Below are 16,132 nucleotides of genomic sequence, written 5' to 3' on the forward strand. Positions count from 1 at the left end.
ATGACTGGGTTTATGCATATGCATGCATTCGCCTGCTTGAAAAACTTTTTAAAAATCCTGATGTTGGCCTCACAGCGAGAAACGAATGTCACTCCTTACAGTGTTAACTTGCTACTTTGCTTTGCTGAACGATACTTTCCAAAAGAGATGGCACACAAGTTTCCAAAAATCCCCTGCAGTGTTTGGTATGTTTACATCCCACAAATCCCACTGATTGCAAGACAGGTTTGTGCTGTTACCTTGAACAGAGTCGCTTTCTCAGGGATTATTCCTCTAATTTTCACTTGGGGTTCGAGAGGCAGAGGAATAGGCTCAATATCTGATAAATTCATCTTCTCATTGTCTGCCAGAAGAGCCTGTAATCTCTCATTCTAGAAGAGAAAGCAAAAGGGACAATACATTACATGCAAATAAGTTTAAAGCTCAACAGCATCAACTACAGGAACATGCAATTCAGGTGACTTAGTGGTATTCTTCTAGATATTAAGGACTGAATTCAGGAGAGGTGCAATTGATCCATTTTTGAAAAGGGAATGTTTTCTACCAAGCCAAAAAAGATGCAACATGTTTCCCTTTGGCACAGATTTCACAATATTTTACAACAGAGTCTCGTTCATTTTTCAATTGGAAATGTTCATACGGTGCTCAGTATTTGATATACAGGTGATATGCTTAGATTGTTTATAACTTTGGTTTCTGTCTTTTTCTTGCTTTTTCATTCTGTTTGCTACTGTTTATCAGTCTTTTTCCTTGTACTTGGCTTTATCTTTTTTGTATTTTTGTATATAATATGCACAATGCAATTATTTTTAAAAGATCTGCACTCAAAACAAAGTTTCAATATAATAAATTTGAAACATATTGCGCATTCTGCCACCAGGAACAATGGGAAATTGAAGTAAAACTTTTCTCCTATTTGTCATAATAGGAGGCAAGATGGTAGTCCATGTTGAGTACTGACTACCACTCAACCTCCAAATGAATTAGCCAAGCATGCATTTCCCCCCCTCAAATTAACCCCTATAGCAAACAATAAAAGCACAGCTAAGCTGACAAAATGAAGAATTTTGTTTTTAAAATAATCCCCTTGGCTATTTTTTTCTATTGGTTGGGTGATAGGTAGAACTCAGATGGACTATCATCCCACTTACTTTTCTGGATCCAAAACAAAAACTGAGGGAGCAAGAGGCTTGTCTGAAGTTCCTAACAGCAGGAAACAAGATGCCTTATTTTATTCTGAGCTCAGAATAAAGGGACAGAATGCTGAGTGTGAGTTTTTGAGCTTGAAACTTTTGAAACAGCAATTTTGAGCTTAGAACACTTTGCACATCCCTGTTTTACCTGTCAACAAGAATAAGGAGCCTACTGCAAGCTAATTATGCATTACTTCACCCTATTAACCTCATATCCCTTTATTAGCCACCAATGCCTGGATGTGGACTTAGATGTAAATTTGTTTGGGTCTTCATAAAAGAAAACATGCAGAGCATAGAGTAGTAGTTCACACTATTAATGCGGGGATACGGTGGCACTGCAGGTTAAACCGCTGAGCTGCTGAGCTTGCCGATCGGAAGGTCGGCGGTTCGAATCCGCATGATGGGGTGAGCTCCCGTTGCTAGTCCCAGCTCCTGCCAACCTAGCAGTTCGAAAACATGCAAATGTGAGTAGATTAATAGGTACCACTTCCGCGGGCAGGTAACGGCGTTCTGTTTAGTCATGCCGGCCACACGACCACGGAAGTGTCTATGGACAAATGCCGGCTCTTCGGCTTTGAAACGGAGATGAGCACCGCCTCCTAGAGTCGGACAGGACTGGACTTAATGTCAAGGGAAACCTTTACCTCACACTATTAACGCTAATGTATCTGCCAGCTATGGCCTCTGTTACAATGGCTGCAATGTTTGTGCCTTGGGCATGCAAATGAGCAGTCCACCTCCTTCCTTCACATATCGTAATGGTCTGTGGGAATGACCTTGGCAGGCAGGTCAAAGAGATGCAGCCAAGGGAACGGCAGATAAAAGGCAGCTGAACCCCGAGCAGGAATGTGATTAAGAGTTTTTGGGCTGTAAAGGGGACGGGGGGAGAGAAGTACTTTCAGACTTGCAAGATTCTGTTAATGTAGCTTTACAATAAAGTAGAATTGGCTCATCTGGTTGTGTTTCCTGACTGATCTACCTAGTCAGGTCGACGCATATTGAGCTGCAAAGTTGAACTCCACCAAGCAAGCTCAAACTCATCCAAAGCAGGAATCGGCTTGCGTTTGAAAGTGTCCACTCTGAACATCCTTACTTTTTTTTTCCGATTCCCACTTTCACGCTGCACTGCTTTCATTAGGTGGACCAACCGATCCACAAAGGTCTGTTGGGCGGCCAGCAAGGAACGCATCACCCGGACTGACTTATCTCCCTGGGTAAATCAGGAGACAAAACAAACAAACAAACAAAAAACATTATTTCTTTCCACTGCAGTTCTCTTGGCTTTTAGCAATCTCTTTTCTGAGTAGAAAGTAAACTGTGACATGCATTCCACAGAAGTGTTTCTTTCCTGTTCCTCCCACCTCCACTTTCCCCCAATATAAAATGCAATCAAAGCTGCCTTCAGCAAGTAGATGGTTGACTGACCTTTTGGCTTTCTTACAGCTTTGCCAACAACAATCATTCTAAAAGTGAACACTTCTGTGACATAAGCCAGTTTGCACTGGGGTGGGGGTGGGGGGTGGAACAGGAAAGAAGTCCAGAGCCATGACAAATGAAAGACTGCTCATCTCTGAAGAATTCCAAACAAAGATAATTTTGCTTCCATCAACATGGAAGAGAAGATGCTAAACTAAGACATCTTAAAAAAAAAAAAAAGACTCTACTCCTCATGCTTTGCAAAGAGACTTTCAGCTGGCATGGCTTAACATGTCAAATCTTAGAAGGGAGTAAAACAGGCAGATTTTTCTTGCATAGGCAGGTGTGACTTCATCTCTGCATAGATCCTCATATTCAGAGGAGATTTGTGTGTAGCAGAGCTACATACAAATTAAAAAAAAAATGGGCATACCTCCATTATTAATAACGTTGCAACCATTTCACATTTCATGATTCAGGATGCTAAAAGAATTTAAGGACTACAAGGCTTAAGTGTTACTAATATAAGCAGATGCCCTATAGGTTGGCTAAAAATCAATGTTTTAAATAATTTAAGCAATGTTGAAGAAACATATCTGGATTCAAGAGACCAAGTTTCAAGATATTATTGGACTAGTCACTCAGATGCAGGTGAGTCAAAAGTAGCTACTTGTCTTCCTTGCTGGTGATGATGATAATTATTTAGACTTTGCTCTCTTCTGTATCTGTGTGTGTGTGTATGCATGCATGTTGTCCCACATACAAACACTAAAATATACACTATTGAGTTAAAACATAGCACACTTCCAATTGTATGATCAGAAGACACTCAGATCTCAGACTTGCTGATGTTCTTCTGCTCCCACACTGACCCTTGCCTGCAGTTCTTCTAATGTCCCTATTGCACAACAGAAAAAAAAAATTCTCACCTTTAAGAGGGCTTGACTAAACCTACGCATGACATTCAGGTACATTTCATGAGTCCTGGGGTCCCTCTGCTGAGTGTCTCGATCTTCGCATTCGACAATCACGTACCTTTCATGGAAGACAACAAGAAGCTAAAACTGAGATGACTGGTGGAGAATGCGCTGCAAAGGACCACAGTTTTGTGAAAGAAGGTGACATGTACAAGACTAGGGCCTGTCCTTCTGCATGTTGTATCATAGGAACAAAATGGATGTATTTACTTAGAATAAGCTGGGCAAAGCTTTTATTCAGATTTGACTGGCTTGGAATTGACCTTCTGAAACGAAGTCAAATAAATCACCTGCTTTTTCTCAGATTGGTTCAGAATATTGAATCAACCCAATTCAACACATAGAATCGATTTTGAAAAGTGATTCAGACTGTTCACTAACGTTGACTTCAAGGTCTAAATCAAATTGATGATTTGAATTAGAGCTGATCCACCCCACTGTCATTTTTGGTAAATACAAATCATGTTTTGCGCCTATGTGTATGTATAACTGGAAAACATCCATTATTTCACACTAGAATCAATATAACAGCATCACCTTGCAATCTATACAGAATGTGCTTATTCTTTTTTTTAAAAAAACAAAACATGGATTCCTTCAGGTGCTTCTGTTAACATAAAAGTTTTCTCATGCTACCTGCACAGCAAATTGAGATTTGCTGTATTGTATGAGATCGCTTAGCAGATATTGCTAAATGGAAGCAAAGCCCCGGGTAAGTCAGAAGGTCAGAAGACCTGAACAGAAGATTGAGTCAAATATTTGATCCTCTTTGTCACACTGGCCCTTTTCACATTTCCCAGAGAACCTGTGATGACAACCATAAAGAAGAAGAGAAATGGTTTTGCAGTCCCCTCCTTCCTTCCTTCCTCCTCCTCCTCCTCCTCCTTCTGTTCTTCAATCTCAAGACTTCTGATTTGTGCAGGAAGCTATGCATGTTTGAATGAAATTATAACTCTTTGCGAATTTGAAGAGTGATATATTAAGCCCCCTCAGGATGAAAGTTCCATTCATCTTCAACAGAACATGAGAAGAACTCCCCCAGCTCAATGTGGGGAGAATTATTATGAAATAGCCTCCCCTTAGAACTAAGACTTACTCCATTGTTTCTAACATTCGGGAAGCCATTGAAAATGGAGGTTTCCCAAAGAGCATTTGGTTGAATAGTTTGTTTTCACCCATTTCGTATTACTAATATTGATTTAATGAATTATTATTATTGTGGTGGTGTTATCATTTTGTTGATATTATTTCAGTTGGCTTTGTTATGATTTTGTTTCATTTATTTCTGAATATAGTATTATTATTATTTATTCTTGTAAAGTTGCAACTTTTATTATTTATTGCTTGTTCTGTTGTGGACTTTTTCACTATTACAAATGTTTTTGTCAATTGTTTTGCATACTGCTGTGAGTGTGAACTGATTTAGCAGTGTATAAATAAATGAATATAGATACTGATACTAATAACTATGCAGTCAGGTGAACATGCTTGGCCCCATTTCCAGACACACTTATATTCACACTCTACATGTGAACCAAACTTGTAGCTAGATTATACATTGCATTAACCCATAGTTAGTTCATTCCTTTTTTTCCAACTGAATAAACCAGAATTCGCCAGGCTGATACAACATTCCAAACCAACCAACAAATTACTTGATTTTGTTCAGTCTATGAGCCAAGTCAGCATCGCCCCCAGCTGGGCTGAAGGTATGACTTTTCAACATTATTTTCTTCCCACCGCAGAGGAAACAATAGCTTGGATTACAAAATGAAATCCTCAGGTGTCATGGTTTGTCATCATTCATAATCATTTCCTACTTCTGCCTACCAGAACATACAACTGATTAATATCCATGAAGTGTGTCTTTCTTAGTGTATTAAGATTGCACCTGGGACACTTTTCACATCTGAGTAGTTCAGAAGCTTAGAAGGCCATACTTACCAGTACAAATAGTTTGCCAGTGTGGAATTCTTGCATGCTCTTGATATTAAGAATGTGCAAAGGTCTTGCTGAAAATAAAAGAGGTTTTAAAAATGTCAGGAATTCCAGAGATTAAGATTGGACGCATGTCTGACAGCTGCTTTATGCTTTCCTCATTACATCCTAACCCTCCAGTAAGCAAAATAAATTGGAGTGGATGGAAACTGCATACATGAGTGGTCCAAGTGATGGCTTAGTGCCACAGGTCTGCAACATGTGGATCTGTATTCACTGTCCTCAAATGGACTCCACTGACTTCTTTCACCATGGCAAGAAAAGTGTTTTTTCAAACATGCACCAGGAAACTAAGGTTTTTGCTTTCCTCCCTAAACCAAGCAGCCGGCCAGGAAAACAAAAGAAATTAAGATGGTGGCCATGTTTCTGCAATCAAATCAATCGCACATGCAATGCTGGTAAAAAAAAAAAAAAAGTGGGGGCAGGTTTCGAGTGTATGATTCTGGCCATCATTTTGACTTTTTTTGATACATACACACACACATATATCCTTCAAACCAAGAGGGGCACCAGGGCACCCACCACAATCCCGAATCTTGTCGTGTTCCTTCTCTTCCAAAACCAACCATTTTAAAATTTCACACACCATTGAGGTGTTTTGTCTGGACCTGAAAAACTGGCTGATCCCAACCACAAGCTAACCCCTTCTGCATCTTCATGCCTTGAATTATCCCTCAAAAATTCCCTAAGAATCCACTTTTTCCTTGGAAAAACTTTGGCATGCCTCCCTTTTCATCCATGGCCTACTATCTAAGTCAACTTAAGCATTTAAAACTGAATTTATGTCAGATTTTTTTCCGCTAACTCCTGACAGAGCTCTTGCATAGTTAAATCATAACAATAACAACAATTTATAACAACCTGAATAGCTATAATATAAGCATAATATATCTATATACTTATAACTTCTATAATCAAAGTTTTCTGAACGGATTCCACGGTTACTTTAAACCATGGTTACTTTTACTTTAAAAGTACTTTTAAAGGTGGGAAGGGGGAAGGGACATCCACAGGGGACATCAAAAAACCAAGACCCATCTCTTACTAATCTTAAAAAAAGGGGTGGGGCTTTGATCAAGCATCATTGCTGCCAACTTGACTCCTTTGGCCCCCATCTGAAGATGCCCTTGGAGGAAACTCTAATAAAACAATAACACAGATGAAGAAGTAGCACAGGAAAGGTAATAGAAAACTTATAATACAGGCACTTAAAACAGAAAATGATTCCATTGGACCAGGAACCGTCCTTTTACTTTTTGCAATGTACAAAGCACTGAACATCAGCAATGTCAGAATTGATACACAATGAAGGCAATGCTGAAGTAAAGCTTGCTAAGAAAGGAAGAGAAGCTAAATGTCTAAGCCTGTGGCTTAACTGACCCATTCTGAATATGGGCTTTCATTTTCTCTCCTGGTTGTTTTATGCCACCAACGTTCTTCATAGGGGCATCCAATCCTTAAAGTTTCTGGGGAAAGATGATAAGGAGCTTAAGAAGAAATAGGAGGGGAGATGAAATACCTTTCATGTATGTGCTTGTTGGAAGAGAAGACTTAAAATTGTCAACCACTGGAGGTTGACCCACCATAGATGAGCTCTACCCCAGGCAGGTTTTTCATAGACCCTCTAAGAAGAGGCACAATATTATTATGCCCCCCTTAATTATGGGGACAATTCTAGGCAACCACACTGGAGGCAAGAACACAGAGACTTTTCCCACCTCAAAAGCTCATTCTCTGACAGGTTACCTCAGCTCTTGATACTTTGCTCACCTCAAGATTTTCATTGTCAACCGATTCTTTTGCTTTTGCTGTTGGTAGTGGGGATGAAATGAGGGGCAGAGGACTCGTGATGATCTGCGAACTGAGAAAAGAATAGAGCAGAGAGAAGTATTTGATGCACTATATTCTGGAAAACCAGTGGATCCATGCTTTAAGAAATGAATTTAATTCATCAGAAAATATTATTTCATTTTTACTGGAGTCTTCAAAGAGTATCTTAAAATAGAGTTCTTGTGTTGGCATTGCAAGAACATTGAGGGCTCTGACACATATGATTTGGTCATGTCTGGTCATGGCTCCATTTTGGTTTCAAGTTATAACTCACATTAACATAGTCTTGAATGATAAAACATAGTAGTTCAAGATGTACAGTAAATGTAAAATATGGGAATTTGGCATTTTATGAAGAACACTGGCTCTATTATGTCTGAGGCTCAACAAAGGCAATTATTTTACATAGTGGGAAAGAAATTTATACTCTTGTTGTTAAAGAATAGATTCAAGATAATTCAATCTTTATCAATTTTTTAAATGTCTTATATTCTACAATTGAGAAGAAAGAACAATATGTCTCTATATAGTCTAGATCTAATAATGTTTAAGGACTGAATTAATTTTATATTGATGATATATGGATTTTCTTTTTCGAAAGTTCCTTCTTTTTCTCTCCTTTCCTTTAGTTTATTTTAATCATTTTAATATCTGTGGTTCCTTATTTACTGTCATGGATTATTCTTCTGTTTGTTATAATTCAGTAATAAATGAAAAATGAAAAGACAAAAAAATGATGCATGCAATTCTGATAGGGTCACTCAATCTTCAGTCAAATCCTTGGTTCTTCTGGCAGAGTTTTTGGGAGTGAATAAAACATCCCCAAATCAGAATAACTCCTTTGAGCGTTCTATGTTCAAAATAAATTGCATTAAGTTTTGAGTTCAGGGTAAAATGGGAGATTTTCTGCCTTAAAGAAAAATAGGAACTTTTCTTACTGAAAAAGTAGGTGGAGTCATAGCCCATCTTGAGCATTACCTATCACCCAATCTACAACAGTATTGGTCAGAGGATTGGTTGATTGATTGATTGATTATTTATAAACTCCCATGGCAAGCAAAGGAAACAAATTAAGCCTTTTTTCTGTCTAGATGTATAATGTTTAAAAAATGCTAACATATTCATGAATTTCCTTCTCTTCCTCCCCTCCCCATTTTTGTGATCTTGCAGTATATTCATAGCAATTATCTCCACTTTCCTATACAAACATGCATGCATCTTCAATAATGAATTGTTTTTAAAAATGTGAAATCAATAGCCACCATCAGGCAGAAAAGTCTAATAATCTCCTTTGCTGGCAAGAATTATTTTCTGCAATGTGATGCCTCTTATTATTTTGCAGTTAACCTTTCATTCATTTGCATCCTGAGGAGTGTTTTTTCCCCCTGCACAATACGCAACTGTAAGCACATTTATTCAGAAGTAAACATGCATACCGGTGTCCCGCTGGGTTTAATGGATGTCACTTCCTACTAAAGTAGGTTTAAAGCTGTGACTTCAAATATGAATACCAAAACGGTAGAGGTGCGTAATTGCCTAATAATTTCATATTGTGGTAGATCAGTTTTTATTAAACACCATGGGCTCAAATATTTCTTTTACAAGCAAGCTTTTTAGCAAGGAGAGACTTGAGGATAACCAGCTAAACCTGCTATAATGCTTCATGTTCAGCAAACCTTTCACCTACCTGTCTATTTCAGAAGCATTCGTTCCAGATGTGGCCATATTCTCTGACACTGGTCCTTGAGTTTCCTTTTTTGTGGGCTCTAACCCACTCTTGATATCATCAAAATTTTCATATTTCAGAGCCTGGACAAGCTGCAGTAGATACATCAGTAGATCCTAGGGAGGAAAAATGGGAAGCAGGCAAATTTTGTTTGGGAAGTGGAATTTTCCAATGAGGAAGAGGATAGAAAGGGTTGGGGTCAAGGAAGGGGAAGGCGAAAAGAGAAAGCAGCCTGGTAGGGGAACTATCTCATAATAACAATATTAATAGCAATCATCATCATCATCATCATCATCATCATCATCCCCTCTAAATTGAATAGAGTTGCATGTCCATGCTTTAAAACATAAGAGAGGCAGTTCCTTATATCCCTCTCAAGCACAGATAAAGGGGGGTTGTACCTCGTCATCAGCTTGCTGCAACCTGGCCACAGCATAGCGGCGCACTGTTGGATTGGTGAACTGTGAGGACAGAAGCTCCAGGGAGTCCTCTACATCCATTGGCTTCCATTTGCCCAAGAGCTCCAGAGCTTGCTTTGCTTCTTGAGGAAGATACCAGTTGACACACTTCAAGAATTTGGTCAATGCCTGGGATCAAAAGCCAGAAACCTGTGACATCTCTTTCTCCAACTTAGATGTGGCATCAAGCAAGAACAGGGTGTTTTTTCAATGGAGTCTCTTCTCGGGAACAGTCTCTCAAAAGAAACCATGGGCTGATCTTACCACAAGTTACAGGTAGTCCTCACATAATGACGGTAACTGGGACCGGAATTTCTGTCACTAAGTGACACAGTCATAAAGCACAACATCATGTGACCATACCACTTTGTGATGGAAATTCCGGCACTTCTGGTTGCTGTCATTAAGTGAATGACTGCGGGTCATTAAGCAAGGACGTTGCTTGGTTGCAATTTGCGACCTCCTGCTGCCTTCCCCATTGGCTTTGCTTGTAGGAAACCAGCAAAGAAGGTTGCGAATGGCAATCATGTGATCATGAGGACTCTAAGACTGACATTAAGTATGAGGATCAGTCGTAAGTACCACTCGTTCAACACCATAAGTTTGAATGGTCATTGAATGAGTGGTCGTTAAGCAAGGATCACCTGTATATGATTCTCATTCACTAGGATTAGTTGAGAGTTCAACAATGGTGCAATCCAGCTCATTAAGGATGCTATGAGAATAATGGCTGTTTGGATCACATTTTGCTGCATTTTATGGGTGTTGTTTGTTGCATTCAAATGCATTTTTAATTTTGCCCATTCTCAGGGGATGCAATGCATGATGAAGGGCAGATAAATATTTTAAATGAAGAAATACATATTCATTAGTATTTCACGCAATGAGTAATCTCTATTGTTACTGGGATTTTTTTTTAAGTCTTTTTTTAAAAAAATCTCAAGGAACTCCGACTTGGTTCAGAACTACAAGAGTAACAAAGGGTTTAAGTTCTTCTTTCTCTCACAAAGCAAAACTGGGATGTTGTCCCTGTCCTCAGTGTCATTGCTAAATTAATAATAGGGTGATGGATTGACTGAATAACATCAAATCTTGGTCCTCTGCTTCTAAAGCAGACATACTTCAGCTCTGTTTGGGGGAAAGCCTTGTTTAAATATTGGGTCGTGCCTGGGGGGCCTCTGTTTTCTGCAAAGCTGCCTTGAAATCTAAAGCCTGATTATCTCAAAAGGAAAAAGGAGCTGTGTTTGCTTCTCCATTCTCACTCTGATTGATGAAAGAGGAGCTGCTGTTGAAATTTCTTTCAAAGGAGAAGAGAATGTCAGTGACGTTTCTTGGGGGAGGAAACGCTACGTTCTTGCGTTGATTTAGTGACAAGATGGACAAGGGGTCGGTGCACAAATGCCCTTTGCTTTCCTTGGCTGACCCTCTCTGCAGAGATTGCAGCTTCCCTGGCTTCCAGCCTTCAACTAAATTCCAAGGGAAGGGGAACTCCTTCCATTGGACTTTTGCAGAATGGAAACAGAAGCGGCCAGGGAGGCTGCAGAGTAAAGGGATGGAAACCAAAAAGGACCTGAGCTATTAATCCTCCTGCTAACGCCAGAGAAAAAGGAAGGTCAGAAAAGGCAAAATGGAAGGAAGGCAGGAAGGCAGGAAGGCAGGAAGGTCTGTCTATTGCAGGGAAGATAACTACAGAGAAAGATTACAAAAATCTCTTCCTGCCACCTAGAGGTGGCCAAAATTTCTGCAATTCAGATCTAGTTCCATCATGCTAGAATGTCATGCTCTTAGTCAATCAATAGAATAAAAACAAATGAATTTAATGAATTTAACTTAAGAACTTCTTAACATTTCTACCTTGGATTTTATAGTTCTATTCTTATTTACGAATCTTGTTTTTATTGTATTTTAATCTTCATTTATTCCACTTTTATTGTAAACCGCCCAGGGTCACTCTTTGAGTGAGATGGGTGGTGATGAAATTTGAAATATAAATAAATCTAAAATATTTATATATATATATATATATATATATATATATATATATATATATATTGATATATATATATATTGATATATATTGATATATATATTGATATATATATATATTGATATTGATATATATATATATTGATATATATATATATATATTGATATATATATTGCTCTCGCATTTCCTGGAGCGACAGAATAGCAGACCGTTCCACAAAATTAAAATTCAAACCCAAAGAAAAGCAAAAAAGAATGAGCGCTGCCCATTTATGAGTTTAAAAAGCAGATGTGTCAATCAGCCTTCTCAAACTGCTCATCCTACACCCACTCTAATGTAATTCCCAGAATTCCCCTGCGACCTGGCCGTGATGGCTCTGGAAATGTTAGGAATCATGGCGCCCAGTCAAATTAGGAATGACTGCAGTTCTAAGTCAAGAAAAAGGCAGAGCATGATAACAGTTGAAGCTTGCATGCATACCTTTTCCTGGTGGGTAAGATAGTATCGAAACTTCCACACCAGATCCTGTTCTTCATAAGTTAGTTGCTTTGTAGGTGGGTAACTCACAATGATCTAAAACAAAACAAAACAAAAACGAGTATGTATGGACTGCTTCCTTTTCACACCCAGAAGATACATGAAAATATCTCCCACAAAGTTGCAAAAACATTCCCTGCTCTCCTGCCTAAATATCTGAGATACCAAGCAGAATTGTGAATTAATGAGAATTAAGCTATAATGTGATTGGGTGGGTTCTGCTTTAGTGTATTATCAAAACTGAGTTTGCTAACTGGCTAAGGAAACAGTTGGCAGTGAGAGCCACATTTCTATTCCATGGGGATTGCAGGAGACTCTGGAGTAGGGAGACCCAATTTTTTCAGCCTATTCTAGAGTGTTCGGAGAAGGATGAAAGTTGGCACACAATATTTGGGTTGCAAAACTCCTAACAACCCCTAGATGGCAGCCTAGCTTTCTGCCTAGTGATCATCCAGATTTTTGCAAACCAGATGTGGGACACCGAATTAAAGCATAGAGCCAGGTTGGTGTAGTGGTTAAGGCATCAGGCTAGAAACCAGGAGGCTGTGAGTTCTAGTTCCGCATTAGACAAAAAGCCAGCTGGGTGTCCCTGGGCCAGTCACTCTCTCTCATCCCTAGAAAGGAGGCAATGGCAAACCACTTCCAAAAAACCTTGCCAAGAAAACTGGAGGGATTTGTCCAGGCAGTCTCTGAGAATCGGACACAACTGAACAGATAAAACAAACAAACAAAAATAAAGCATATATTTTGCCCTTTATTTAAACACACACACGGACAGAAATCTTTGGCCGTAGAAATGAAGTTTTGTGATGCGATTTACAGCAGAATGTGTAGGACCTGTCCCTTAACATGTTATATAAACATAACCAATTGTGATTTATTTAGCAAACTATAATTAAGCAAACCATCACTTAATGGCATCTATGAACCAGAACCCATTTGGATAAGCTGAAATAACAACTCTGTATAAGAGTTACACATCATATGTAGTCTATGTCCTAATTTACATAATATGCAAACTCATTATGTAACTTGTTAACTTCTGGCTTTGTCTGATGTGCAAACCCATTCCAAGAAAGAAAGCATGGCTTACGTTTGCCAACAAGATCACATCTGAAACCATTTCTTTTGTTTTCAAGTCTCAGATCAAATCATAACTTAGCATTATGTCTCAAGCCACAATCTTGCATTATTCCTGATGTGTTTGTACTCTGCCTACTTCTTGCAAAGAAAATGAAAACATACAAACCAGGAACTGTTTAAAAAAATACATATAACTGACAAGCTATGGTTAAAACAAAAACCTGGTTTAGATTGATGTAGAAATACATCCATATCTGATCTGTAACTAGCAAACTGTTGATTGTATAGTTTTAGTAAATAACGTTATTACTTTACTATTGTTTATTTTTGACGTTATGTAAACATATTGAGAGCTCTTGCACTGAAGTCAAATTCCTTGTATGTCTCATCATACTTGGCCAATAAAGCTATTCTATTCTATTCTATTCTATTCTATTCTATTCTATTCTATTCTATTCTATTCTATTCTATTCTATTCTATTCTATTCTATTCTATTCTATTCTTCTATTCTACTCTATTATTCTATTCTATTCTATTCTATTCTATTCTACTCTACTCTACTCTACTCTACTATTCTATTCTATTCTATTCTATTCTATTCTACTCTACTCTACTCTACTCTATTCTATTCTATTCTACTCTATTCTATTCTATTCTATTCTTCTATTCTACTCTATTATTCTATTCTATTCTATTCTACTCTACTCTATTATTCTATTCTATTCTATTCTATTCTATTCTATTCTATTCTACTCTACTCTACTCTACTCTATTCTATTCTATTCTATTCTACTCTATTATTCTATTCTATTCTATTCTATTCTATTCTATTCTACTCTACTCTATTCTATTCTATTCTATTCTATTCTACTCTATTCTATTCTATTCTATTCTATTCTTCTATTCTACTCTATTATTCTATTCTATTCTATTCTATTCTATTCTATTCTATTCTACTCTACTCTATTATTCTATTCTATTCTATTCTATTCTACTCTACTCTACTCTACTCTATTCTATTCTATTCTATTCTATTCTACTCTATTATTCTATTCTATTCTATTCTATTCTATTCTATTCTATTCTATTCTATTCTATTCTATTCTATTCTTCTATTCTACTCTATTATTCTATTCTATTCTATTCTATTCTATTCTATTCTATTCTATTCTATTCTATTTACTCTATTATTCTATTCTATTCTATTCTATTCTATTCTATTCTACTCTACTCTATTCTATTCTACTCTATTATTCTATTCTATTCTATTCTATTCTATTCTATTCTATTCTATTCTATTCTATTCTGTTTTTGCCAACTCTGGATTTCTATAATGAACTAAGAAACCTTGATTATAATCCTTCTTGTCACTGAATTTGGGGAGGGGTTCTATGAAAGGGTGGAAAAATAGAAACAGGCAAACAGTTCTAATCCTGGCTCATCTGTGTCATTTGGAAGTTCAAACCTTAGTTTAGATTCTATGGAAACTATGGTTAGCACAAGGCATAAAATGGTGTGATGTTTGAATCTGGTCCTAGTGTATTCGAAAGAGTGGACTAAATGTTGTTGTTGTTGTTGTTTATTTGTTTAGTCGCTTCCGACTCTTCGTGACTTCACGGACCAGCCCACGCCAGAGCTTCCTGTCGGTCGTCAACACCCCCAGCTAAATGTAGGATATAAGTAAGACAAGTTCTAACTGACTTCATTGCCAGATGGTCCACCTGCAGCATAAGCATGAAAAGAAAATCAAAGAAAGAATAATTCAAAGTGTTCTTTTAAGGTGCAACTTACATTAAGCTGATCTCGGGTAGCAGCATTGGGTTTAAGATCATGGTCAGACGGGCCGCTTCTTAAGCTCCTTGCAAGCTTGTGATGTTTACTTTCCACCAAGTTTTCCTTTAAAAGTAACAATTAAAAGCAAATCATTTTTAACCAATTGCAATTACATATGTACAATAGTCTCTGCTCTAACTGATGCAAGTCGAACAGATACAGAATTTTATGCAAGGCCACAGCCGACATAATTGTGATGCTTCAACAGTGCAGGCAGATGCACTGGCAGGGCCTGGGGACACACACACACACAAAAGTCAAGATGGTGGCTACAGTCAAGCTCTGCATATAAAGGGGCAGAGTTTTGACCATGTGATTACAGCTTCCATCTTGACTTTTCTGCCTGATCCCCATCCCTGCACCGCAAATGGTTTTGAGCTCAGCATCCACTTATTTGGACTGTGTGCAAGTACCCAAACTGAGCAACAATCTTTTTCACCACCCATCACGTACCCCTTTACCCACTGATGGAGTTGACCCCAAGGTTTTCTTCAAATAGCCAGGTTTCCTGCCATAACATTTTTTTTTTTTTAGCTTCGGCATAGTTTTTTGTAGTAACCCGACCACTTAGGCTTGTAGGCATGTTTTGGGGCTTAGCATGCTAAATGGATTTAGCCAGTTGACTTTTATTCTAGAAAACATGGGTAAACAAACAATTGCTTAGTCCAATGGGTGAACCCAGCCAATATGTTTTCTAACAAAGAAATAAAACCCTCTCCTTGTTCTTCCATCCCACAGAGCACCTGTCATTTGCAAGATGTCCATGTTCTCCCACATGTCTCTGGATATCTTTGATATGGTCTGACATTCTTGAGTTTATAGCCTGGTCCTATCCTTTCAGGTATAGTTACCAACCAGGATTGGTATGTTGGTATTTCAAGTTGTTATTAAGGAGTAAGGTTACTACGGTAACAAATCACTCTGGCAGGATGAGAAGGTCAGACTTAAGTATCCTCAGTATGGGTGTGAAAATAATGACCATATCAGGAAATTGCCTGGGAGGAATTTGCCTGGGTTTGTTACAGTTTCAGTTTCCTTTTTGTAGCCTCTCCTTCCAGTCCTCTCAGAGCATGTGTGAATGCATAAGCTT

The 16,132-nt window shown here is 38.1% G+C and overlaps 1 protein-coding gene across 2 annotated transcripts in view; it reads right to left on the reverse strand.

Moving 5' to 3' along the window:
- Positions 1-16,132, reverse strand: part of PIK3C3 (phosphatidylinositol 3-kinase catalytic subunit type 3) — a 93,096-nt gene that overhangs the window by 60,296 nt on the left and 16,668 nt on the right. For both annotated transcript variants that reach the window (XR_010067371.1, XM_063295875.1), the window contains exons 8-16: positions 15,001-15,105; positions 12,069-12,161; positions 9,545-9,730; positions 9,105-9,259; positions 7,358-7,448; positions 5,534-5,601; positions 3,542-3,647; positions 2,290-2,406; positions 240-371 (exon numbers count right to left, since the gene is read on the reverse strand). Coding sequence is in view for 1 of the 2 variants with exons in the window: in XM_063295875.1 (XP_063151945.1) it covers positions 240-371; positions 2,290-2,406; positions 3,542-3,647; positions 5,534-5,601; positions 7,358-7,448; positions 9,105-9,259; positions 9,545-9,730; positions 12,069-12,161; positions 15,001-15,105 (1,053 nt within the window). In the remaining variant the exon portion in view is untranslated. The remainder of the gene's footprint in view (positions 1-239; positions 372-2,289; positions 2,407-3,541; positions 3,648-5,533; positions 5,602-7,357; positions 7,449-9,104; positions 9,260-9,544; positions 9,731-12,068; positions 12,162-15,000; positions 15,106-16,132) is intronic.

Source organism: Candoia aspera, chromosome 2, assembly GCF_035149785.1.
Source record: "Candoia aspera isolate rCanAsp1 chromosome 2, rCanAsp1.hap2, whole genome shotgun sequence".
NCBI classification, from domain to species: domain Eukaryota; kingdom Metazoa; phylum Chordata; class Lepidosauria; order Squamata; family Boidae; genus Candoia; species Candoia aspera.